At 43.0% G+C, this 25,349-nt stretch overlaps 1 protein-coding gene across 5 annotated transcripts in view; it reads left to right on the top strand.

The window, feature by feature from the left end:
• The window catches only part of Evl (Enah/Vasp-like), a 146,674-nt gene that overhangs the window by 37,240 nt on the left and 84,085 nt on the right, over positions 1–25,349 (top strand). The window contains exons 1-2 of one of the 5 annotated variants that reach the window (XM_057782846.1): positions 3,303–3,509; positions 10,292–10,412. The exons of 1 other annotated variant lie outside the window; for it this stretch is intronic. Coding sequence is in view for 2 of the 4 variants with exons in the window: in XM_057782842.1 (XP_057638825.1) it covers positions 3,487–3,509 (23 nt within the window). In the remaining 2 variants the exon portion in view is untranslated. Of the gene's footprint in view, positions 1–3,302; positions 3,510–10,291; positions 10,413–25,349 lie in introns of those variants that run through there. 3 more of the 5 variants (XM_057782845.1, XM_057782842.1, XM_057782848.1) reach the window with 3 other exon arrangements.

The raw sequence follows: 25,349 nt of genomic DNA, 5'->3' as shown, positions 1-25,349 counted from the left end.
ATGTTATTTTACTTTCTGCATTGCTGTGACTAAATACAGACCTGCCAAGAGGCAACTTAAAGAAGGAATTTATTTTGCCTCATGGTCTTTCATGGCAAAGAAGCAATAAATAGCAGGCATTTCTATGATAGTAGGAGCATGTATCTGGGGCTCCATCTTAGTAGAACAAGAACCAGTGATGGAAAAAGAAGCAGAGCCAGGTTGTAAGTCTCAGGGCCCATCCTCAACAGCCACTCTGTCCAATGAGGCCCTACCTCCAGAGGCTCTGCATCTCCTCAGAACAGTGCTACCATCTTGGGATCAAGCATTCAAACCCAAGCCTATGAGGACAGTTCACATCCAAACCATAGCACACCTTTCTTAGAGCCACTAGCAGCCCTCCATCTATTGAATAAATCCTCTTCTTGAGGTAGTTTGAACTAGATGGATTCATTGGTATTAAGGCACTAGTAGAACATGTTAGAGTTAGACATCCAGTGTCTGAGCCATTGTTCGTTCACTTATGGCTATGTGATATTGAAAACATACTTAACTAAATTGGGCTTTGCCTTTTTATTGTTATTTGGAGGATCCTGGACAGTGATGTCTAAAATGTACTTGCTAGTAGGATTTGATTTCTTAGCATTTTTTTTCTTCTTCGAGACAGGGTTTCTCTGTAGCTTTAGAGCCTGTCTTGGAACTAGCTCTTGTAGACCAGGCTGGCTGCATGGCTGGTTTCTTAGCATTTATTTGTGCCAACTCTTGCCAGGACTTTAGGGCATAGTTCAGAAAGATGTAATCAGCCCCCCACCAGTGAGTTATTGGTGGAAAACAGCTACAGGGTGTAGAAGCTCTCCATTCCCCTGTCCTTATACATGTTATTATTTCCTAAGTAAAACAGCAATTATTTATGTAGGCCTTATGTTATTGTTACATAGTATTAGATATTATATGCTAATAATGAGTTAAAGCATATGGAATGTATATAGATATATGCAAATACTGCATAGCATTTTACATTAGTGACTTGAGCATGTGTGGATTTAACTATTCAGAGACCCAATATCCCACAGGTCTCAAGAGATAAATAAATGCATCTTCCTTGACCAAGACAGGGTTTTTCTGAAACTCACTCTGTAAATCATGCCAACATTGAACTTGGAGATCTGCCTGCCTCTGCCCTGAGTGCTGGGATTAAAGTGTGTACCACCATCCCCAGCTTGAAGGTGGCTTCTCTATGAAGAGTCCCCAGTAATCAGCTGTACAATGAGAAAGTATCTTGGGAGGTGGTAAAGATTGCACTGACCATCTATTTAATGTTGTATGCTCTATAAGCACTTAGACTCATGCCTTGTTGGCATGTTTGAGAGATGTACAAGCTGTGTACATGTTACTACAGCTTTACCTGTGGGTTTTTTAGCTTGCCATCAGTTAGCGTTAACAAGTAGGGATTCTGGGATTTAAAGCCAGGCTGTTTGATGAGTTGGAATGTCCTATGTCTGCTACAATGTGATTCTGTCAAAAAGCTGTTGTCACCAGAAGGGTCACACTGAGAGGGTTGTGAGGAATACTGGGGACAGTGTTCCAGATCAGCTTGGTTGGTGGTGGTGTGATTCAGGGAAGGGACTCAGGACCCTCGATCTCCCTTACTCATCTGTCTGTTCCATGCATCTGGTCATTGTATTCCCTGAAGAGTTCTGGGCTCTCCTTTCTCTGTGAGACAGAGATAGTCACATGAAGAACTTCACCTCAACCCAGAGCACCTTTGGGACTGTGAATACTGGATCACTCTTCTCCCAGACCAGAGACAGGTACAGGCCAAAGGAGGTTCTTTCAATGACCCCCTTTTGAATACCCCTTTTTGTCAGTGCTATCCTAGGTGCTAGGAATACGGAACTTAACCCCGTGTGAACACCCCTGCTGTGGCGGGAGTGGCATGTCAGATGCTGTAATGCCACACAGTCCATGGCAGAGAAGCCACGAGCTGTCCTTGATAGTTCAGAAGAAACAAGTACCTCTGCAACTACAGGACAGCAGATTGCAGACCTGGTTTGGCTAGGACCACCCAAGAAAGGAGGAACCATAAATGTCTGACTGAGTTTGGTGTTTGTTTTGGTTTTTTGAGATAAGGTTTCTTTGTATAGCCTTGACTGTCCTGGACTTGCTCTGTAGACCAGGCTGGCCTTGAACTCACAGAGATCTGCCTTCCTCTACCTACCAAGCACTGGGATTAAAGGCGTGTGCCACCATTGCCCAGCTGGTGTTTGTGAAGTTTTGATTGAAGAAACAATACCTCATAATCCAGGGTTTTTGCTTAGTCTTGTGGGCACAGGGTTAAAATAAGGTGGCATCAAAATCCTATTTGGAGAGTGCTCTGGCAGACTTTCAGAGTAGAATGGGAAAAGAAATCCAGTTACTGATGTGAGAGATACAGAAATGCTGAAGGCCAGAGCTCAGGCAATAGTTGTAAAAAGGGTCAGCTTCCAGAACTTTCCTGAAATGGAATTCCAGTTAGTAACTGATTTTATTTGTGAAAAGGTTGAGTGACTCAAAGTTGTTATTTGAGATTTTTTTCTCCCTTATTTTATAAAAATTTGCAATCCAAATGCTGAAGATTTTCCTTCGTGGCAGGTTTCAGGAGGCAGCCTCAGTACACTTGCCAAATCTTGCCAGCCTGAGCTTTACAAACGGGTAAACATTTCTCTTTCTTTTTGGCTGACATCTCATTTCCTTTCTCTTCTATTCTGAAATTATTACAGCCATTTTTGTACTTCAAGGAACTGACATTATTCTCCGAGTAAATGAATAATCAGATAAAGGAGACCACTAATTATGGTGGCCCTCCAGGGTCATTTTAGGTATGGCATGGTGGTGAGTGTGAACTTTGATTGTGGCGCTGGAGCAGCAGGTGCACCTGTGCTAGTTTGTCAGTAGGGCAGCACATTAGATTTGGAAGAATCGTTCCCTTCTCTGGCTGTCCTTGAAAGGTAGCCTGGTCATCACTTATCTGATGCTCCTTTCTAACATGGGTCGTGTCTGATCTTTGTAGCAGCAGCAGCCTTTGGAAGATGAGGTCATTAGGCAGATCACAATAGAGCAGGTCTCATTCTCATTGCAAAAACCGCACCCCACTGTACACAATTCCTGGAGGTGGGATGTGTTACGTGATTTACCCAGGATCCTAGGCACACCCTGGGTTCGACTTATTTCTCTAGACTAATCCAGTTCCCAGCCTGAAGTCTAAGCATTCACTGCATTAATCAGACTTGCTGGAATGATCACATGGTTTTCTAGCTGCCTCCCCTGTTAGCTGCCGCTTGTCAGCAGCTGGCGGAGCTGGAGGCTGCAGGCCCCTGTCTGCAGAGAGCCTTTTACTTCAGAATATTAGGGGGTGTGGAAACCTCATTTCTTCTTTCCTTCACTTTGCACCATCTGACTGACTAAATGGTTGTCCTCGGTACCAAAAAGGCTGTCATACAATCCAAGGAAATTGCCTCTGACTAGGTCATGTTTGCATTTGAAGAATTCAGGTATGTTCTGGGTTTTCTCTCAGTCTGATGCTGGGTTTTTGTTCTCTCTAGGTTTTTGCTGTGTAATGACTGCTTAGGCTCTGGCTGGTTCTACACACAAAAAGGGATTCATTCTTGTCTGCATTTGGTGTGGTTTTATCGAGGTGGTGAGGGTCAGGGATGTTTACTGCATGGAAGTGCAGCATGGATAATTGGTCTGATCTTGTGTAAATTTGTGGAGGATCCCACCTTGTGCATCCTGCAAGCTGTTCTTGCTGGTATAGTTATGAATACAGAATAGCAACTGTGTGTCCAGAATGTTGCTATCTTTTGTTTTCTTCCTTTGTCAAACTCATGCAGTCTAATGCTGCTTTACAAAAAAGAGAACTGTAGCGGCTGCGGTGAAAAATTCTGCAAAGGGATCTGCATGACTGGCTTGGATTTGGCTCTGGTTTCTTGTTATTAAAGCGGCAGCTAGGTTGCTTTCTGGGATGTGCTTGACAACGTTTAACTGGGTGCTTCTTTCCGGGGCTCTTCCGCTGGTGTCATCAGTGTTTCAGATTAGATCCTTTGTGACTTCTTCCTTCTGCTCCTCCATCTCTTCCCGAGGAAGCTATCCCTGAGTCTGAATGTAGGAAGGGATGTGCCAACAGAGATAGTGTCTAAGAAATGAGAATAAAGGAGGCAGAACAGAGGCGTTCAGATCTTTCTCTGCCCTTTTCTATGGACAAGTGTATGTGTGGGTCTGTGCCTGGCAGCTCCTTCTTTTTGCCAATGGAATTCCTATGTGGCTTAGAACTGGGCGTAAATACCACATTGACTGGCAGAGAGGGTGATTGTGCGGCACCTCAGATTTTCTTTGACAGGCCTTTTTTGTTCCTTCTGAATGTTACTTCAATAGACATTGAACCTGTAAGAGAAGAGCCAGCCAACCCAGAGAGCAGATGGGCGATCATGAGATTTCTACATACATAGAAAAGTAAGCTGCAGAGTGTTGTCTCCGCCCTTTGCTCTAAACTTGATGCCTTGGGTTCCAGAAGTCATCCTTTGTTTCAGAGCATGTGTCTGCATTATTCTGAGTGGAGTGGACTTGTGGTAGGGAAAGCCTTTCCATGTGGCAACAGCGCTGATGATATGAGACCTGTGTCCTTTCAGAGTGACCATGCTCAGTGCTTTAGAATAGCTTCCTTAGGGAACTATTTATGTAGTGTCTGGTGTGATGTAGTAGGTGCACACTTAAGGGATGAATCAGGAATCCTGGGTTCTAGTCTTGTTTTCAAGATTAGCCTTGCTATCTAGGAGTCACTTAAGGTCTGGTCTAGTAAGATGAGTCAGCATGTAAAGGTGCTTACAGCTAAGACTGAGAGTCAGAGTTTGAATCCTTTCACATGGTGGAAGGCCATAACTGACTCCTATAAGTTGTCTTTTGATCTCCACACACATGTACACATGTAAAAATAAATGTAATAAATTTTTAAGAGCTATAGAAGTTCTATAAATTGTAGAAATGAGAATGGACCCTATTGGTTCATATATTTGGATGCATGGTTTCCTGTTGGCCCCACATTAGGAAGTGTGGCTTTGTTGGAAGAGGCGTGCCATTGGGGATGGGCTTTGAGGTTTCAAAAGCCCACTCCATTCTCTTAATTAATGCCATTCTATTAGCTGTCTCTTTCTCTCTTTCTCTCTTCCTCATTGTTGTGTCTCAAGATGTGAGTTCTCAGCGACTGCTTCAGTGCCATGCTTTTCTGCTGCCATGATTCCCACCATGATGATGGTCATAGATTTACTGTCTGAAACTGTAAGCCCCCAATAAACTTTTTCTTTTTTAATTGCTTTGGTCATAGTGTCTTATCACAGCAATAGGAAAATAACTAAGATAGCTGTGGTATTGTGAAGCTCAGATTTTGTTGTTAACATTTTTTCTGAATGGAGTCAGCCTTTAATGCCTCTTTGAGCAGAGTTTAGAGTTTTGATTTGTGGTTAAGGAGGAAGGATATAGAGCAACAAAGTTGTTTTCACTGTGATAGACTCTGACCCCAAAGCCAGGAAAGACTTGGTGAAAGGGGGTTAAAGTCTTCTACTCGGATTAACTAAGAAAATGGCATTATGGGAAGTAGACTAGAAATGGGAGTTTGTTATTCCCTGATTTAGGATTCTGCCCAAATTGGCAGCAAAGAATCTTGATAGATACAGCTGCACACTACTTTAGTACCGTACAGACAGATGACATTCTTTAGTCCAGGAGCTTGTGTACCTGAGAGCCAGATGATGGTGGTGGGATGCCCTTGGAACTAGAGAGGAGTGTAGCACCCTAGTTTTAATAACTTCCCGGGTAATTTTGGTACTACAGGTTTAGGGACCAGACTTTCAGATCCATTGAGTTAGGAAAAGCAGACAGACCCAGAGATGAGAAATTCAAGGCAAAGGCAGTGAGGGGGCACAGAAGACAGGGGGGCACAGAGGAGCAGAGAAGCAGTTCAAGTTCAGCCCTTCCTTAACATCTACATTTTGATGGTTCCAGAACTCCCCTCAGGACACCGTACATGAAATGGAGGATTATGTGCAATTTACTTAAGTTTCTCACCCTGAATGCTGTAAATCACCTTTAGGTTACTAATGGTGCCAAAGACATGTAAATGTTGTATATGTTGCTATACTATATTGCCCAAAGACTAATGCCAAGAAACCAGCCTGTACATGTTTTGTACAGATACAGACTCTTCCACATCTTTTCTTTTCTTTCTTTTTCTCTTTTCTCTATTTTTCTTTCCTCCTTTTTGTTTGTTTTTGAGGCAGGGTCTCATTGAGCCCAGGTTGACCTCAAACTTGCTATATAGCCAAGATGATCTTGAACTCTGTTGTTCCTGCCTGTCTCTCAAGTTCTTAGATTGTAGCCTTGTGCCACCACGCCCAGCTTCCTATATCTTTGGCGTGAGCTTGGTTGAAATCCTTAGATAACTTGCTATACAAGTGGTGCTTAAGAGGCTCAACTATGGACAGGTCAGTTTGACACACAGCCCCTCCTCTGTAGAGGTCTTGATGAACAGTGGTTTATAATCCTGCTACTGCTGCAAATTACCTCCATGGGCCTAGCAAGTCTCTAGATCTTTCTTTGGGTCAACTTTCTCATCTGGACAATGGGGATGGCCATTCTTACCAGAAAAATCTCTGCTGTTGTCAGCATGAAATGGGATAATATAATTTACAAATTATATCAGTCATTTCTACATGAAGATGAAGGGAGAAGAGGACACTGAGGGCACAATGGCCACTTTCATCTCAAAAAAGGAATCTAATTTTGATAGAAAATGTTTGCATGCCATCACTCTTTATTGGACTATGAGTTCCTTGAGAGCTTTGGTGAATCCTGTCTTTCTTAAATGTTCTTTCCTTGGTTTTTTTTTTTTTTTTTTTTTTTTTGGTTTTTCGAGACAGGGTTTCTCTGTGGTTTTTGGAGCCTGTCCTGAACTAGCTCTTGTAGACCAGGCTGGTCTTGAACTCACAGAGATACGCCTGCCTCTGCCTCCCAAGTGCTGGGATTAAAGGCGTGGCCACCACCGCCCGGCCTTTCCTTGGTTCTTAACACTGCTTGACATATAGGAGAGCTGTACTTAGCAATCAACACATTTTATTTAACCAGGATTCTGAAAGGAATAAAAGCAAGCAAGCCATGTGGTTAACTCAGTGCCCTCCTGAGATTTATGCTGTGGTGTATGCTGGACCAGTAGAGCATTCTGAACAGCTGGTTGCTGACCTGACAGTGCTAAGAAGCATCTCAGCCCAATACCCATGTGTGGGAACACATAAGGAATTTACTTCTGCTTGCACCCTACACCCAGAGTTACAAGATCCTAAAAGCTGGAGAGGTGACTGGCATTTCCCAGGGGTTACAGAATTTTTTCCCACCATGGAACTGTAACACCAGGCATGCTGCTGCTGTATCTTGCTGTTGTGGTAAACATGGGTCATTTGTATTTGGCCCTTTTGATTTTCAATGATACTAGAGTGTTTTTTACTTTCAAAAACAGTTTTAGAGATCTAAGGAGATAGTTTAGCCAGTAAAGTGCTTGCTGAACACTAATGAACCTGGGTTTGAATACCCCAGAACCGTGGAAACCCAAGTGTTCCTGTAATCCTGGTGTTCCTACAGACAATAGGACCTGGATAAAGGGGAATTTCCACAAGCTTCACAGACCTCTGTTTCTTAGAATCCTTAGTGCGTGATGATTCTGATTTATTTCCAGAAGGTACCCTGTACACCAGTTCCAAGGTGTAAAACCCTGTTGGAATGTGTCAGTCATGTGGGGACTTACTATTTTGAGTCTGTTTTGAATCTGTTTCATAGAATGATTGAGGTTCAAACTCCAACTGACTTCTTTTTCTTTATTCTAACTTAAATCTGGTCTTGGGAAATGTTACAGTTTTTTTTTCCTGGCCTTGTATTGGAACGTTGACATGGGCTGAAATGAGTAGGCTCAGAAAAGACATGAAGTTTGTAAGCTTGAAGCACCCATGCAAATGTCAAGAGCCAGAGTTTGGTCCTTTCCATTTCAGGACTGCTGTCACGTGGTGAGTGGACCAGTACTTAAGTGGTTGGCTGCACAGTGCTGAGGAATTACATCTCAGGTGAGGTTAAGAGAGAAGCAAGCTGGGTAGGGAAAGGAAAGAGGAAAAAACCTCAACAGATGCTGCCAGTCACCTCTTACATGATAATCTCAATCCATATAGGACCTTATCATTGAAGACGAGAGTATGACCCAGACCTTGCCTCCAAAGTCTGGACACATCTGCTTGCTTGGCATCAGTGTGGGAAGCTTGATAAGTACTTCACGTTTAGCGCTGCTAACAGCTCTTCTACTCTTTCTCAAACCTGTTCTTTCTGGAGTCACTCCAGTCCAGCCAGTGCCCACCCTTTTCCTTATTCTTCCATCTCATCTTGTCAGCTCTCTCAGAATGTACCCAGCCATTCCTATTGCTAGTTGAGACTGCATTGCAGCCTTGTCTTTCAGGCTTCCTGCCTTGTTCCTGTAGTCATACACATTTTTCCTTTTGAAGTTTAAACTCAAGTCATGTCACTGTGGTACTCTAACCTCGCTGAATGGGAGAGCCCTGACTCCCATGATGCCCTGCGTGTTTTGGTCAGCCTGTCTTGATAGTGTCCACATTTCACCTTCAACAACACTCCAACAGCCTTTGCCACTTCAACCACACCAGCCATACCAGCATTGTGGTGTTTATATTGCCCCTCTCCTCCCTGAAGATGCTACCTATCTTCTCTTTAGGCCTGCACTCAAGCGTTGCCTGGAGTCTCTTTTAAAAGCCTCCACTGTGGGCCCTCCCCTTCTTTCTCCTTCGCTTTATTGTCCTTTAACAACATCTGTATATTCTAAATGTTGATTTTATATGTCAGCTATTTCCCTAGTGCTCTTGTATGTCATAGTTTCTAGTAAGTGTGTTAAATGAATGAAGGAAATGAGAATAGAATTTGTGAAAGGTTAGGTAATTTGCATGAAGTTACCCAACAGAGGGATGTCTGGTCAGTTTCATGTTTTGTCTGTCTGCAGTAACATCTTGTGAATCCACCTTAGCAATGAACAAAACCCTCAGAGACTCTTCTGGGATCCCAGGATATGTCATGGTGCCTGTCACATATTCCATAGTTGTAAAAAGGGATAGGGGAGAGGAAGAACAGAGGATCCAAGATATAGTGATTGACCCTTTCTGCTTCCGACAGGCTTTTATGCCTCCATCTCTGCACAGTGACTGGGGCAAAGTGGTCATGCCATGATTGATTTTTGTAGACTTGTCTATACAGAAGCATGAGTCCTTCAAGTCAAGGGATTATCTCAACACTTGTCACCACCACTCCTCTGGAGATATTCCTTATCTGCTGGCAGGATCTGAATTAGGCCACAGGTCCTGTGAGGCTTACTCTTTGATTTCCTAGAGACTTTTCAGGTTCATAACCATGTGGGTCTTTAGAGGTGACAGTAGGAGCACCTGGTTGGAGGAAATCAGCACAGAATGGGAAGTTAAAAGTGAAGAAATGCACTGGGAACAAGAAGCACAGTTGATCTTCACTGGTGCCACAGTTTTGTTAGTGTCTGACAAGCCACAAGCAAAACAAGCAAGTTAGCTGCCAGGATGCCAAAGCAGAACCTACCAGTCTGCCTCCACATTACAGTTAATGGTGAATCTACTCAACCAGAGGCAGTGCTGCGGGTTTGCCACCCAGAGACTGACATCCAGTGCTTTCAGGAGAAACAGATATTGTGGCTGTGAGAAGTCATTCTCACCTTGCTACCTGTCTTTTTAAATCAAGCTTTGGGGGGGGGGGGAGGTCATGTGTAGAAGGACTCGTGTGTGTGATGAAGCTTTGCTATGCTTGCATTCCGTATTGGGATCTTAATGATGTGCTTAATCAGTGCTTAGCTGGCTCAGATGCTGCTGGTAGTGGCCCACTCTTTGCTTAAGGTGTAGTAGTCTCTTATGTTAAGAACAAAATAACTGAGGGGACAGAACAAAACCCATTACTTGAAGAAATGAGGTGATATGACCTGAGTCCCAGCACATTCTAAAACACCACGGTGGAGCCATGTGGCTCTTGACAGTGACTTAGGAGAGTGTAGAAGTTGATCCTGTTGCATAGGATCTACAAACTCTGGGAGTAGCTTTTTGGAGGTGGGAAGTTAGGGGGGTCTTTCTGCTCTTACAGTTAACATTCATTCACCTGACATTTCCTGAAAAGCTACCAAATAGAAGCCATAGTTGAAAATGGAAAATATGAACATGTCTTCCAGAACTTATGTCCTCAAGAGCTGCTGAACACAACATGCCAAAAGCTTGGGATGAGGAAGCCAAGGGTGAGAATACCATCTTGGAAATCTGAACTGGAGGAGAATGGCAACCCTCAAGGAGGAGGTATCTCCTGGAGTGAACCCCTGGACCAGTAGCATGAGTTGTGGGGTTGGTGGGTAGGAATTCTGAGGACTGTTGGTAGAGTGTAGGAGCTTACTTTGGGAAGCAGAGGAAGGAGCTGGGTGCAGTGTGTGCCCCCCCCCCCATGTTTTGGCCAAGAAAACCCAAGGACAGGCTTATATTTTGATGTGTGATCATGTCTGTGGTATTTTTGCTGTGTCCTGCAGAGGGCACCCTTTACCCCAAGGAAGTGATGTAAGTTCTTTGTGCTCTAATTTCTGTCTTTAAATGTGACTGTTACCTGCTGCAAGAGTTATTGTGCTTAAATGAGACTTCTCATAAAAAGCATCTACGAACGTGCCTGGAATTTCGAAGACACTTTAATAAATGAATAAACCTGCATTTACTGAAAGCAGGGCATTCCGTCAGATCCTTTTCTTGACTTTGAATTTTACTGGAGAGAGGAAAAACGCCAACATATTGTACAGACAGTATTTCCCATCTCTCCCTACCCACTGAGAGTTGAGACTTAAAATGCTAAAAATCTGCCCCTGGAAGATGACCCTGTTTGCAACTGAAGCATTTATAACAAAGTGAAATAAACATGGTGTGATTAATAGGGAAGAGCTGGGATCTTTGCTTGGCTAGCATATAGACTCCCTTGTCACTGCTGTTGACAAATGAATTGTAGAGTTTTCTGGCTAAGGTAATTTGACCAGAGATCAGCACCAAGTGTCAACCTTCCCTGAGCCCCTGTATCGTTTCTTATGTCCAGAGCTTGATAATAAACAAATGCACCAGACAGTAATATGTGCATTTTGTTCCACTGAAAGGAGAGCAAGCCAAAGTAAGACTTCAGCGATGAGAATGTGTCAGCAAAATGGGTTATTATAGCTTTAATAAGGTGTATATGGGTCTTAAGAGGAGCTATAGAAGAACTTTAAAGAGTGACTTTAACTCGAGAATCTTTGTACAGGTTTAAGATTGGGGTGGGGTAAGTGGGAAAAATTACAATCAAATATGACCACTCCTCAAACCTCTTAAGAGACAGGAAAATTACTGCAAGTTTGAGGCCAACCTGGTCTATAGCAAGTTCTGAGCCAACAATAGACACTTAGTAAAACTCCATCTCAAAACACAACAGCATTGTACTCAGTGGAATGCCTTTCCCTGGAGAGAGGACACATTCGCAGACAAATACACCTCAGAACAGTCTCAGCACCGGGAGATAAGGACTCAGTATCTTTACATTCTGTTCCCCTTTGTCTTCAAATGTGGGTACAATGGCTGCAGTGGATTAAGTTCTTGTCAACCTTACTAAACTTCTGGGCTGGGACATCTGTGAGGATCAGATTCCTGGTGTGAACAATGTGTGGGTCAGCTTATTCTTACCCATGACTGAAAAGTTAAAGGCAGCTTCCTTCAAAGACAGGCAAGAATGGAGTGAATGGGTCCTCCTGTTTTGGGGACAGTCCTTCCCAACATATAATGCAGAACTCTGTTCATTGCTGGTACAGCTTCTCATTTTCTGCACATAAAGCCCTTTGTGGTCTTTCTGCCCTTTCTCTTGAAGCTCAACTTGCAGAAGTTTAGCTTCTGTGCTCCAGAAAACTGCTTGAGCAGCAGGCTCGATGGTGTACACTTAGAGTTCCATCCGTGGGGAGACTGAGGCCGGATAACAAGCTTGAGGCAAGCCTGGCCTACTGGACTACACAGGCAGGCCCATCTTAGAGGCTGGGAGTAGGAGATCTGCTTTGGCTGTGGGTCTGTGTGTGCTGCCTTGCTCCCTGTCAAAACCTTTGTTTTTCTATTGATGACATCCCTCTAAATCCTCTTCCTCGGATGCTTTTCCAACCTCTGTGCCCCATGTTCTCTTCTTTTCTGAATTCCTATTTAACACTTAAGAGATCTAATCCATAATCTACTATTTAATGTTTCTTAACTAGGCAGAAGGTGACCAGAAGATGGGAACAACACTTCTTACGCTTGCATCCCAGCACACTTAACTGGGTAGTCTTGGCTTCCCAGTACTTGCTGTGTTCCTGTTTTTCTTTTTAACTTTCCTGTCACATTTGAATCATTGTTGCAGACCAGAATGAAAAATGACAGAAAAGGGGACAGGTACTGCCATTTGGATGTCTCATTTTTAAACATGAAAGTCTTTGAGGAGTTTGATAAAGCCATTGAACTTAATAAAAGCAAGATCTGTTTGTTGTAGTTGAGCAGAATTTATCCAAGTAACAAGAGCAGGAAGTGTGTGATAGGTTTTCACAGTTCTAGGAATCGACAAAATGTTTGAGTTGTAAAAATTCATGTGGCCTTAAAAGTCCTTATTTGTTTATTTTGACTTTTTGAGACAGGGTCCCAGTAGCCCAGACTGATCTTGAACTCTCATGTAGCCAAGGCTAGCTAGCCTTGAAATCCTGATCTTCCTGCCTGCACTCCTGAGTGCTGGGATTATAGGTGTGCACACCACTCTCAACTGAAAGTCCTTATATATTTAAACATAGTTCCTGATTCTTCCATATTCAAACAGAATAACAGTGCAGGTGTGCACGAACGAGCTAGTTATTGTGTCTGATTTTCACTGTAGTCTATGAGTAGAAAGCAGGGATTCCAGTGTTTGGGTACATTGTGACCGTTTTACCTCCCAGGTACTTAAAGTTTGGAGAACTTAAGTTACATCTCAGACTCTCACTGGGTACTGCTAGTGCTAGAATTTGAATCTTTATAAATACACACACTTTGTCTTCAAAAGAACCTAGTGAGGAAGCTGCTGTTACTGTCACACTCATTTTATGAAAGAACTGAGGCATACCCTGGTTAGATGGCTCGTCCTGCATTAGATAGCTGCTGTTTGAACACAGGAACACTTGATTCTGGGAGCTGTGCTTCGGCTGCTGTACTCTGGCCTTTCTGGAGGCTTTGGGGGAAAGAGTTCTGGTGGTCATTTTGAAAGGAACTATAAATCCCAGTCCACTGGAAAAAGACAATATGAAGTATCAGGAAGGCTCTGAGAAGATCTACTAAGGGTAAACACTTTGCTTCCTGAATTTCCCACGTGTCCTCGGAAGGAATCTCTTGCTTAACAATTTGGAATTTATGCTCAAGTACTGCTGTAGTAAAAAGAGAATCCTGGCATGGAACGTAAAAGAGTGTTTAGGAGAGAGAAAAAAATACATAAGTCAAAATGCCTAACTGGAAGGAGTCCAAAGTGTGTAATATCAAATATCCCATTGGAATGTGGGTTCACTTATTCTTTTACTGAGATGTATGCATCATTTAGATTATATATCCAAAAATGCTTGGTAAACAGAAAAGCTCAAGATCTTTTTCAAAATTGTCATTTTCCAAGCTTGCATTGTCATAATAGCTAGGACAGAACCTCCAACTCTTAGAAGGACTAGAGTTTGAGACTTGGGATATAATTTAGTAGGAGAGCACTTGCCTAACAATGAACCCCTGGGGGGCTGTTGAATGGAAAGATAGTGAATTCTTTCTACCTCTCTAGGTTCTCTATCTGGCATGTTAGAGCTGAATTTTTTTTTTTAATTTTTATTTTTATTGAGCTCTACATTTTTTTTCTGCTCCCCCTCCCTATCTCTCCCCTCCCCTTCCACCCTCTCCCAAGGTCCCCATGCTCCCAATTTACTCAGGAGATTTTGTCTCTTTTACTTCCCATATAGATTAGATCTGTGTATATCTCTCTCAGGGTCCTCATTGTTGTCTAGGTTCTCTGGGATTGTGATTTAAACATAGAGCTGAAATTTTTTAAATAAAACTTTCTTGTGAATTTATTTATTCCCTCCCTCCCTCCCTCCCTCCCTCCCTCCCTCCCTCCCTCCCTCCCTCCCTCCCTCCTTCCTTCCTTTCTTTCTAAAGACAGGTCTCTATTAAGCAGCTCTGGATGTGGCTGTTGAACTTGCTATGTGTGTAGATTGCGTAGACCAAGCTGGCCTTGAACTCAAAGAAATCTATCTACTTGCCTCTGCCTCCCAAGCACAGGAATTAAAGGTGCTTGTCACCATACCCAGTTTGAATTAGTTTCTAACTTGTGTTTTGTTTTGGGGGAGTTTAATGGAGTTCAACCAGAGGTCATGTTTTTCTCCTTCACTTTATTACACTCCCCTTTGGATTTCTAAGTGAGTTCACTTTTTGTTTTTCTGACACATCCCTGGCAGAAAGTGTTTCTTTGGATAATTCCAAAATGTTAATTTATTTATTCACTTATTTATTTATTTATTTATGCTTGATTGTTTTGTTTTGTTTTGTTGAGTCAGGGTTTCTCTGTGTAGCTTGGGTGACTGTCCTGGAACTAGCTCTTGTAGACCAAGCTGGCCTCGAGCTCACAGAGATCCACCTGCCTCTGCCTCCTGAGTGCTGGGATTAAAGGTATGTGCCACTGTCACCTGGCTCCAAAATGTTAAATTTCACTCACTAGTGTATTGGGCTTTTTTTAAATCTTCATTTTTTAAATTCTGCTCATTCCCTCAAATGTGGCCATCTGTTTTTTGTTTTGTTTTTTGCTATTTTTAAAGGAATTTCTAGTATGTCGTCCTGTTGATGTAATCACTCTAAATGTCTCTATAATAAAGTCTGGCTCGTGTGAAGGACTATCAAGGATGGAAAACCTGCTGCTCCTTTGCATGCCAGAGCAGTTTCTACTGACAGGGAGGGAGGTGGGAGTGTTTTTACTCTTGGTTACTAAACCCTTTATCCTGCACATAACCAATGATGTGAGTTTAAGGTCATTCCAATACATAAAGTGTTGCACAAAAGATACTTTTTAAAAAGGTACTGAAATAAGCTTTGCCTCATCTATTTGTCTGTTAGGACAGTGTTTTTTCTATACAACTGTTGTGTTTGTCCAGCAGCTGTTTGGAGAGGAGAAACTTGGTGGTAAAGACATAGTGTCCTCTGTCCTTTGTGATCCAGGCTTGTCCTCTGGCTCCTGGGAACCTGAGGCTTTAACCCCACTCTGTGGCATTAGTATGGACTAAATTGTGTTCCTTCACATTAACAAGTTGGAGAGTTGAACTTACTGTATTTAGGCCTTTAAGAAGATAAGGTTAGAGGCTGGAAAGATGACTCATCAGTTAAGAGCACTGGCTGCTCTCTCAGAAGACCCTGGGTTCAATTCCCAGTACCCACATGGCAGCTCACAGCTGTCTGTAACTCCAGTTCTAGAGGATCTGACACCCTCATATAGACATCATGTAAGCAAAACACCAACGCACCTTAAAAAAAATAAAGTTAATTGTTGTAGTAGGGATGGAGCCCTAGTCCAATATGACTAGAGTCCCTGTGAGAAGAGGAGGGCAGCAGAACACTCATGAACAGAGGATCCAGAGAAGGCAACTGCTTGTCTGCCTGTCTGCCTGGAAGAGTGGAGTCCAGAGAAAGTTGCCTTGTGGTGATGTGAGGTGCAGCCACAGTATAAATAGCTACAGAACAGGGATTGCCACACAGGCCAAGAAAGACTTTGCTAGCAGTGGCCCTCACTCTGCTTGAGGCCTGGCTTCAGTCCTGCTCCTCCAGGCAGAGGTAAGTCTCCTTCTCTCATACTCAAGAGCACTCTGCCCCAACCTGTTTCTGTGCTTACCATGCCTTCTGTCAGCCCCCACTTTTAAATGAGGAGCTGCTGTTAGGAGCTTGTCATGAATCCTGGACTGGAATGAGTGCAGCACGTGTGTCAGCTCCCAGGGGTGCTTTCCTGGGAAGTACTGGCAGGGTGAAGGAGCAAGAACAGTGCTCTACAGATTATGTTCTGAGAACAGCACTGGGTTTTCACTTCCTTGAAGTAGAATGTCAAAGTCTCCTGAGGGACTTCCAGTGAGTGGGGGAAGTACTGTGTACAGTTTCCCAGGCATGGTATTCAGAGTTAGTTATTAGTGATATAGAAGAATATACCTTCTGTTGACTCAGCCAAGATCTGTATTTTAAAACATACTATTTAATTAACACTATGCCTAGTGAGTTGGAAATTGATGGCAGTTGAAAAGACAAACCTTCTAAGGGCCAGAACTTGACCACGGTTGGTAGGCTAGTAGTAGACCAGGACTAGAACTTTCTTTTGGTTCCACTGTGGTGGTAGGTTCTTTCTTTGGCCTCCATCCTGACAGACATGACAGCGAGAAGAAGCATCAGTAATCGGTTCTGTCATTTTTTTTTCTTAAAAAAGCAAAACAAAACAAAAAAACCTCTATCCTGGCCACACAGTAGGTTTGAGGTAAAAAGAAAAACTTAAAATCTTAAAAAGTTACCATAACTGCTAAGCCCGGACAAACCAAATGCACCAGATTTGAGACCACCTGTTCCGTTCCATGTGGGCTGAACGTGCAGCTCTGTTGGACTTGCAGCCAAAGAGCAGAAACCATGGCCTGAACTGGCAGGTGAGGTGGACCTCCACCTCTTCTCATTCTTTGTATCATAGAATCTTTGCTGCCGGAGCTCTTAGTCCCAAACAATATTGCTGTCATAACCTGATAAGCAAGATTGACCGTGCTTCCACTGTGTTTGTTCCTTGGCTAATTAATTTGGGGGATCCGCCCAAACCTGCCTGCTGGCAGGATCTCACTATGTTGCCCAGGCTGGCCTAGAGCTCCAAATCCACTGCTTCAGCCTCCTCAGCGCTGAAATGGCAAGTACCACAAACAAAGGGAGGAAGAGTTTATTTCAGCTGATAATACCTTAGGATATAGTCCATCCCAGGGAGAAAGTCTTGGCTATAGGTGCTAAGAGCTGCTGGTCACATTGTATCCAGTCAGGAAGCAGAGAATGAGAATGTTATTACTCAGCTAGTTTCTCTTTCTTATTCAAAGTCTAGGAACTCAGCCCAGGGAAGGGTGCTGCCCACATCCAGAATGTCTTCCCACCAGAGGCTTGTCTTCTAGGTGATTCTAGATTTGTCCAGTTGATAACATTAACCATCACCAGATCTGACCAATTTTCTTTTTAATTAACTAGTTTATTTCTCTTATTTATTTATTTATTTGGTGGGGAGTAAGCTATGGCATATGTGCAAGTTAGAGGACAGTGTAGTGAAGTCAGTTCTCTCCTTTCACCATATGGTTCCCAAAGATCAAACTTGGATCGTCAGGCTTGGTGGCAAGTGTCTTTACTGGTGGAACCATCTCACCACCCCAAGATGATTTTGTTAAATGCAAAATGATAAACTGCTAACAATATTAAAACTCAAATAGAATAACATTAAATCTTCAGACACCCTTACACTCTCAACAGAGGCCAAAGTTGGGCAGGAAATTGTCTGTAATAGTCTAAGGTGCATCTCAGGATCCTGTATGTCCTAGGAATCCCTCCCCCACCCTGTGTGTTGGGGGTGGGGGTGGGGAGGTGTTTTGCTCTAAAGAGAAGATATTTTGACCTCATTAGAAGTTAGGTGGCAGGCCTGGGTTATTGGTTTCTTAAGGATTGTCTTCTGGGTATACTCTTGAATGTACTCTCCCAATGCAGATGGACTCTTCAGAAGTTCTCAGAGCATGGAACCAATTTCTGCAGAGCACAATGTTGGAAAGAAAATAGAGACATTATTCAGGCCACCAAATAAGCATGAGACTCAAAGGGAAAAGAGGACAACATTAGGAAGAACATTAGAGCTTTTAAGAGTTTAGCCATGGGACTGGCTACTCTGTAGGTAGGAATTAAACACGGCTCCTCATATACTTCCTCAGTTTCAGATCCCGTAGCTTTTCTGGTATGGTAGAGTTTTGTTATTTTTCTTAAAATAGAACTTTAAATCAAATGGATACAGGAGCTAGGTTTCCTCAAATGATGTGCAAACCACAGGCAAAAAAAAAAAATAGCTCTGTTGAATGTCTGAGTAAAATGCCTAGTGAGGCCCTGCCCCTTTAGTGATGAGTGCTAAGGAGCTTGCTGCTCTGCACTTCCTGTCCTCTCTGCTGTGCAGCCATGCCCTCGAGCTGCTGCTGGTCTTCATGGGTCTTGGCAAACAGCTCAGTGCATAGTGTGTTACTAGTTCTCTGCTGCTTACTACAAATCCTTAACAGCTCCTTCTCTTTTTTTCCTCTCTGTTGTGAACTTCAATTATCATCTCCTCTTTTGAGCTCTTCCTTCTCCTTCAGATCTGGTGTTTGGTTCCTCTTCTGACTCGGGTCTTCTTCCTGTGGGCTCACAGCAGCCTCCGGTGCTCTACATTCATCCTGCTGTGGTCTGTGTTAGAGCTTGTTCTATTTGTCATGGTTTTCTCTGTTTTTCTTAAGCTTTGGAACCAAGAAATGGCTCCTACTACTCTGCTGCTTAGAAAGCTGTTGTCTGGGAAGAACATAAGATCTTCCATAGGCCTCCTGGTCCTTTCTCATTCTTGTTCAGCACTTCATTGCTTCACTGCATGTGTGTTCAGTCTCTTTGGACCACAAATAGCCTCAAGAGCTTTCAATGCAAATAATGTTGTAGGCATGAAAGAACAGATGAAATAGTGGGCATAATAATCCATCATGTGTAGCACCATAAATCCATGGTGCTTTGGCAGCATTTTATTTCTCTCCAGCACAGCAGATCATACATGCAGAAATAATTACATTGTGGTCGGTGTGCCTGATTGTCATTAATAGAGAGGCCTCTTCTGGTGTCCCTTTACCTCCATGCCTAAGGGAAAATCAGTATTAAAAGATGGAAGTTCTGGAGCCAGTGGAATGGCTCACCAGATTAAGCCTCTTGTCAACAAGCCTGACAACCTGAGTTCAGCCCTTAAGGTCTGTTTGAAGGTTGGGGAGGATACTTTTACTTCCGTCCCAACTCCTAGGTACAAGGTTATGCTTTCCCATTAGCAGTCTTGAGACTGAGCTTCCATGCAGATTGGATGCTTTCCTTTAAATAGAGGATTTGAATGTTCCTGTATACTTCAGAGAATAGTTTGGAAATGAACAACATAATGTGTCTGGAGAAATTTTATGAACTAGAGGGTGGTGTGACTATAACAGAGGGCAGAAGTTGTAGGGGGCAGGTCAGTGGTATAAACAATGGTTTGGTGGCCTCTACTAACTGCCTGAATGGTGGGAACAATTCTGAGCTTCAGCTTTTCTACTAATAGAAATAAAATAATGATGAAAATTATAAAGATGCTGACATATAGAAAGTGCTTTAGCGAAGAGGTTCTCATCAGGCGTTTATCATGGATATCACACTATTAGGTTTGGGTTCTGGGTAGTTCCCAAATGGGTTTTGCAATAGACATTTGTAAATGTATTTTTGGCCAACTGTTTTATGTGTATGCCAAACTTAGAACTCCTATTTGAAAGCTTTGCCTTTGGTTTACAGAATAAAAAATTTCAAGATGGGGATTCATCCATAAATCACTGGTGGAAAACAGACTAGTGAGTAATCAGTGTCTTCCTTAGAACACACAAGCCACAGATGGGGCCACATGCAGAATGGAAATAACCAATAGCATCATTAACAAAATTAAAATATCAAGTTAATTGTAATAGTATGTATTTAAGCTTTGTGCCCAAAATATTATAATTTGAACATGTGACCAGCATGAAAATTATTGGTAAGCTGTACTATATTACTTTCATGCAAGTTTGGTATGTATTTGTACCTGTGCCACTTTTCAGTTCAAAGTGGCCACATTTCAAGGGCTCATGCTCACCTGTGACTTGAGTCTGATCCTCATAAGCTGAGACTTAGTAACTAAGACAGAGATTCCCTAGTACATTGATGCACACAACAAAGGCATTTAGAAGTTCTGGGCAAGCCATGTCTAGTTTTTGTGGCAAACCTTGCTGTGTGTTAGGTTCACCAGATGCTTGCTGTGCCAGTAGGTACTACAATGATGGGAACACTGTGGATTTACCCCCTCTGGCCAGGGTGAGAAGACTGCAGCAGAGCTTCAACAAGTTCACATGCTCACTCTCATTTCCTTTCTTTCAAAATATTTTTAATTTTAATTCAAATATAATTACATCATTTCTCTCTTCCCTTTTCTCCCTTCAGCTCCCCTCATCCCCTCCCCCACATTCCTGGCTTTTTTTCTTTATTATTGTTATACATGCATGCATGCATACACTTGCTCCAAAGTTTGCTCCTTCTGATAGGAAGGACTTCTTTGGAAGGTCAGGAGTCACTGACAAATTAATGTTGGTTATGAACCCAGGCCCCTGAAAAAAAAATTACATTCTTAAGCTGAAACATTGCATTGACTCTGGATTTTATGGCCCTGAAGCTCCTGTTCTTTAGCAGGGTAAAGCAAGTGTGTAGAATATGTACCCTAGGCGTCATCTAAGTTTGTGATGTTTACAGGAAACATTAGTGTGAGTGATTGGCCTGGCATGTTTCTGGTTGTAGAGTGAGAGCACCCAGCAGTAATGTTTTAATTGGCAGTCACCACCCCAACTATTAAATGAGTCAAAAGAGCCCTTCCCAGTTACATTTGCTTTGTGGTATAACATTGGCTTCTGGCTCTGTCATATGGAAGAATAAGGACAGGTGATGAAACAGGCCCAGGGCAGCAAGGTGAAGAGGCTGCCAAGAGTCCCACAGGGCATGGGCCTGGAGCCAAGTCCTCTGGCTTCAATATTACCATGCTTCCAGACAGCTTCCTCTACAAGCACCCCAAGACCTTTGTTGCTCAATTTACTGGTGGTTTAATGAAGCATATCACATCAGGCTGTGCTCACAGAAACTTCTCCTTGGGTGTGGTGGATCCAGAGTAGGGAAGCAGGGAATCACCCAGGCATGGCAGGAAGGGTTTCCCAGACAACCTGAGTGCTGGGGAGCAATGGGAGTTCCCTATGTGTTCTCCTGATTGTAGGGGTCTCAGAGAAGTTTCTCTGAGTCAGTTTGGCAGGAGCATGGTTGACAGGGTTTCCTGGTAGTTAATGTTAAGAAGAAAGACAAGTGGGCACAGAATCTCAGATGTGCAGTTGGTGAAAGAAGTCAGTCTGAAAGGCTGCACACAGTGATCCCAGCTGTTTAGTGTTAGGAATTTTCCTAACGCAAGCTCTCTGCCGATGCAAAAATCCCAATCAAGCCAAATCACAACAAGCCAAATTAAAAAATATTCAGCTTTAATGGGATTCCTGCTCTCTCAGGTGGCCCTGAGGGGGAACCAGGAAGCCGCTAATGCTAGGGGAGGACCACGAGGGAACTTTCAGAGGGGTGGGGTGGAAAGGTAGGGGTAATAGCAGTTTAAATAGACTGGAGGAGTGGTCAAGATTTTGGCAGATTTTGTCTTGACCCTCCTCCAGGGATGGGTTGAGGCTTGGCGGGCACAGGGATGGAGCCTCCAAAGATGGAGGCCAGAGACCAGAACTTACATTTAGCATTCTGGAAAACTACAGAAATTAAGTCAATAGCTGTCAAGAAGTGGGTAGAAGGAACAAGTCCTGAGAATGCAGTCTTTAAAAAAAAAATTTAAGTTCTTAGCAGTATTGAGAGGGCGGTAGATATTTCCCATACTCCCCACCCCCATATTTGCATATCCTCCATTATAAACATCCCCCAGTGATCAGTGAATGCACATATATACTTTCTAGCCACTGGATTCTGTCATTTATTTTTGATATTATATACCCAAGTGTCTGTGGATTTGGACAAAGATACAGTGATATGTATTCATCATTATAAAATGAATAGGCTGTGCCTGTTATGGGGACAGTAATACATGGGAAATCTCTGCCGCCTTCTTCATTTTGCTATGTGTCTAAAATTCCTTTTCTTTTTTTAAGTCTCTTTTTAAAAAGGGGATACTGAGAAGATCGTTCAGCAGTTAAGAAGGCTTACGGCTCTTGCAGGGAACTGGAGTTCATTCCCAGCATCCCCGTCAGGTGGTACACACATACACATGGCTAACATTAAAGGGAAAGAGATTGAGTAATGAGAGCTAATGGTCAAGTGAAGACCCAGATCTTTGAGGACACTAAGGACCTGGGAAATGGAAAATGCTGGTCTAAGTGCCATCTAAAGGCAACTTCAAGACTAACGGCTTTGAGAAGAGCTTACGGAAGTGCAGATGAGTGCTGTCCCCGGGAACAAGGCTCAGAAACTTCACATGTATACTAATACAGAAAAATTTGACTGACATCTGTCAAAAACGAATATACAAACCATGGGTTCTAGAACTAGATGATAGGAGTAACTTTTTTTTTTTTAAACAATAAACTCAGTAGAGCAATGGCCCCTTGTTAGCTAGACCATACTAATTATACACTGAAGTGGAATTCAGTGAAGTCCTCTGAAGAGGGAAATAACTGTCAGGTGGTAGAATGTTTCTAAGATGCTGGAGGGCATGTGGAATGTGGCTCCACCCCTCACTGCAGGATCAGTATAAGCCAGTGAGCAGATTAGAGGGATCCCAGTAACTAGCTTTATGATAGAGAAAATGTACCTGTTATAAACCTTGGTACTGATGGCAACTGTGTGCTCTGCAGTGTTCTCTGCAGTTGCTTCCAACACTGTTGAGTCCTCTGAGAACTGCTTTTTAAAAAGCCCAGTCCATGAACAAATTGTCATCAGTATAGATGGTCATTAGCATTAATAAGAGTGTTAACTGAGCACTGTCCTTTCGAACAAGCATCTCTGATTGGTGATATGCTCTACTGTTTGAGTCTTTTCCAGTCCAGTCACTGCTTCCAATAGCCTTCACAGCCAGGTAGGAATAAGACAGGAGACTGAGGCAGGAAGACTGAATTTAGAGAAGCCACAGTAAGTGCTGAACCTCCTGCCTGACCCCTTATCCTCAAAATGAGGAAAGCAAGGTTTCCAAACAGAGCAGACAAGTTTAAGTTGGCCCCTGTCTCCAGATGCCACATCATTGCCAATGGCTGTAGCTCTCCATAGCCAGCTCAGCACACCAGCCCACCTCAGATCATAATCCACGAAGCTACATTAAATTAACAATTTTGTTTGAAAAAACAAATTTGAACAATTTTTAAAAAAGGTTTCAGTGTTTTAGAAAATTAATTCCTTAACATAGTGAGTGTATTTCCTCTCAACCAAGCTAGGAAACTACGGTCTACCAGCTGCCTCCCTAGTAACAGGTTTTGTTGGCCACATTTGAAGCGGTACCATTGGCTCTAGGAAAAGAGCATTTTAAAATCCTGTTTTTCAGAGCAGCATCCCTCTCAGGAGGGACAGGGATGCCCTGAGGCCAGGTAACTAGCCTGAAGTTACTCAGGTATTGGTGCAAACACAAGTGTCAAGTTCCCACCCCACCCTCACCCCCATGCCTTCAACCCCTTGTCATACTGTGGTTCATGGCTCCTTTGAGTGCTTGGTCCTGACTCTGGTTTACCCAGGATCTCGTGAACCCCTTACAGAGAGACTGCAGTCCTGCTGCCATGAGCTGCCGAGGACCCAAGGAACAGATTTCTTAGAGCTGCTATGAAGCTTTGTGTGGTGGAGTTTATCCTGGAGTCCTGCCCTTGTTGGCACAGGGCTGGACCTTGGTCATCACTCCTCATTTTGGTAGGCTTCAGAAATTCAGAAGACTGGTCTTTGCTTGTCTGGTGGTGATGGAGTTAAACAAAGCATGTGAAGTGGGCTATCTTAAGTTTAAATCATCACCAGAATACTTAAGGTATTATTTCTAATTCAGAAATGCACTGGCAGCTGCCTGCTTCTTTCCTTGACTCTTTCCTCTTTCTCCTTCCTTCTCTCACTCTCTCTGTCCTAAGCTGCAGAAGGTGTTTAAGAGGCTGCCTCAGGCAGCCCCTGCCCTGCCCCACAGCTCCCTTGCTCTTTCTCATTCACTGAGATGCAGTCCCCTCTCCTGTTGCAACAAGTAGAAATGTCTTTGCATTACCAAATTCTCTCCAATCTAGATCCGTGCTTTATAGACTGTAGGGGTAATAATAAAAAGAGGGCCCATTTGATGAAATTATTTAGAATATTAATGGAATATGATATTTTCTAGAACCTGGTCCATAAGTCCTCCTATATCCTTATTCTTTCCTGCTTTGCCTTTTTGCATTCATCTTTCTCACTGTCCAAACTGAGGAAAGGACCCTGCTTCTGCTCACAGTTGCCTCCTTCACTGTTCTGACCCCATGGGTTTTATCTGGTTGTTTTTATTAAGGCACCAGACTTCATTGTACTTAACTTGATATCCATGAAGTCTATATTTCAAGGCATCGTTGAATAAGGTACCTGGGTATCTGCTAGGCAAGTATAGTAGTCAGAGTTCTTTAGAGTAACAGAATGTATAGAATAAATCAATCTCAAATCAACCTCAATCTCTCTCTTTATATTACATAGAAAAGGGATTTATTAGAATGACTTGTTTGGTTAGAGCCTCTGGATTGCCCCTGCATGTTCTGGAAAGCCCCACTCCTTTCCCTCTCCCTCCTCCCTCTCTCTCCAAACCCCAGAGAGTCTCTGAACAAAGGGAAGACATCAAAAAGTCCAGTTCCACATTCTTGGTGACTATTGCAACTTCCTCCCCTGATGCCGCCAACCACTCAAGTCCCCCCACCAAAAGCACTCAGCTTTTGGCCATCCTTGGGCAAATTATTACCCCTTACCTACAATCTATAAAATCTCCTTGACTTAGTTTGGGTGCTTGACTTCTCTGGCCATATTCTCTGAGACCATTAACCTGCCTAGGAGTTGCTTTGTTCAGTATACCTGTTATACTTTTTAAACTGGACTTGATCTGGCTTAGAAACTTAGTATCAGTGGTCAGAAAACCTATTATGACTTTCTGGCTGTGATTCACCTAATCTAACAATGACTGCCTGTGAATGGAAAGTCCAAGAATCCAATCAGTTCACGAAGCTAGATGTCTCAGCTGGTTTTCAGTATATGCTAGAATCCTGAAGAAATAGGTTCTAAAGCCAGTGAAAGAATGGACTTGTAGCAAGCCAAGAGCAGGCAGGCAAACAAAGGGCGAAAGCTTCCTTCTTCCTTGTCCTTTTATAAGCGTCCAGCAGAAAGTATGGCCCAGATTAGATCTGGATTAAA

This window comes from Chionomys nivalis, chromosome 10 (assembly GCF_950005125.1).
Source record: "Chionomys nivalis chromosome 10, mChiNiv1.1, whole genome shotgun sequence".
NCBI lineage: Eukaryota > Metazoa > Chordata > Mammalia > Rodentia > Cricetidae > Chionomys > Chionomys nivalis.
Note: the sequence above shows the minus strand (reverse complement) of the source record. Positions and strands in the feature narration are given on the sequence as shown.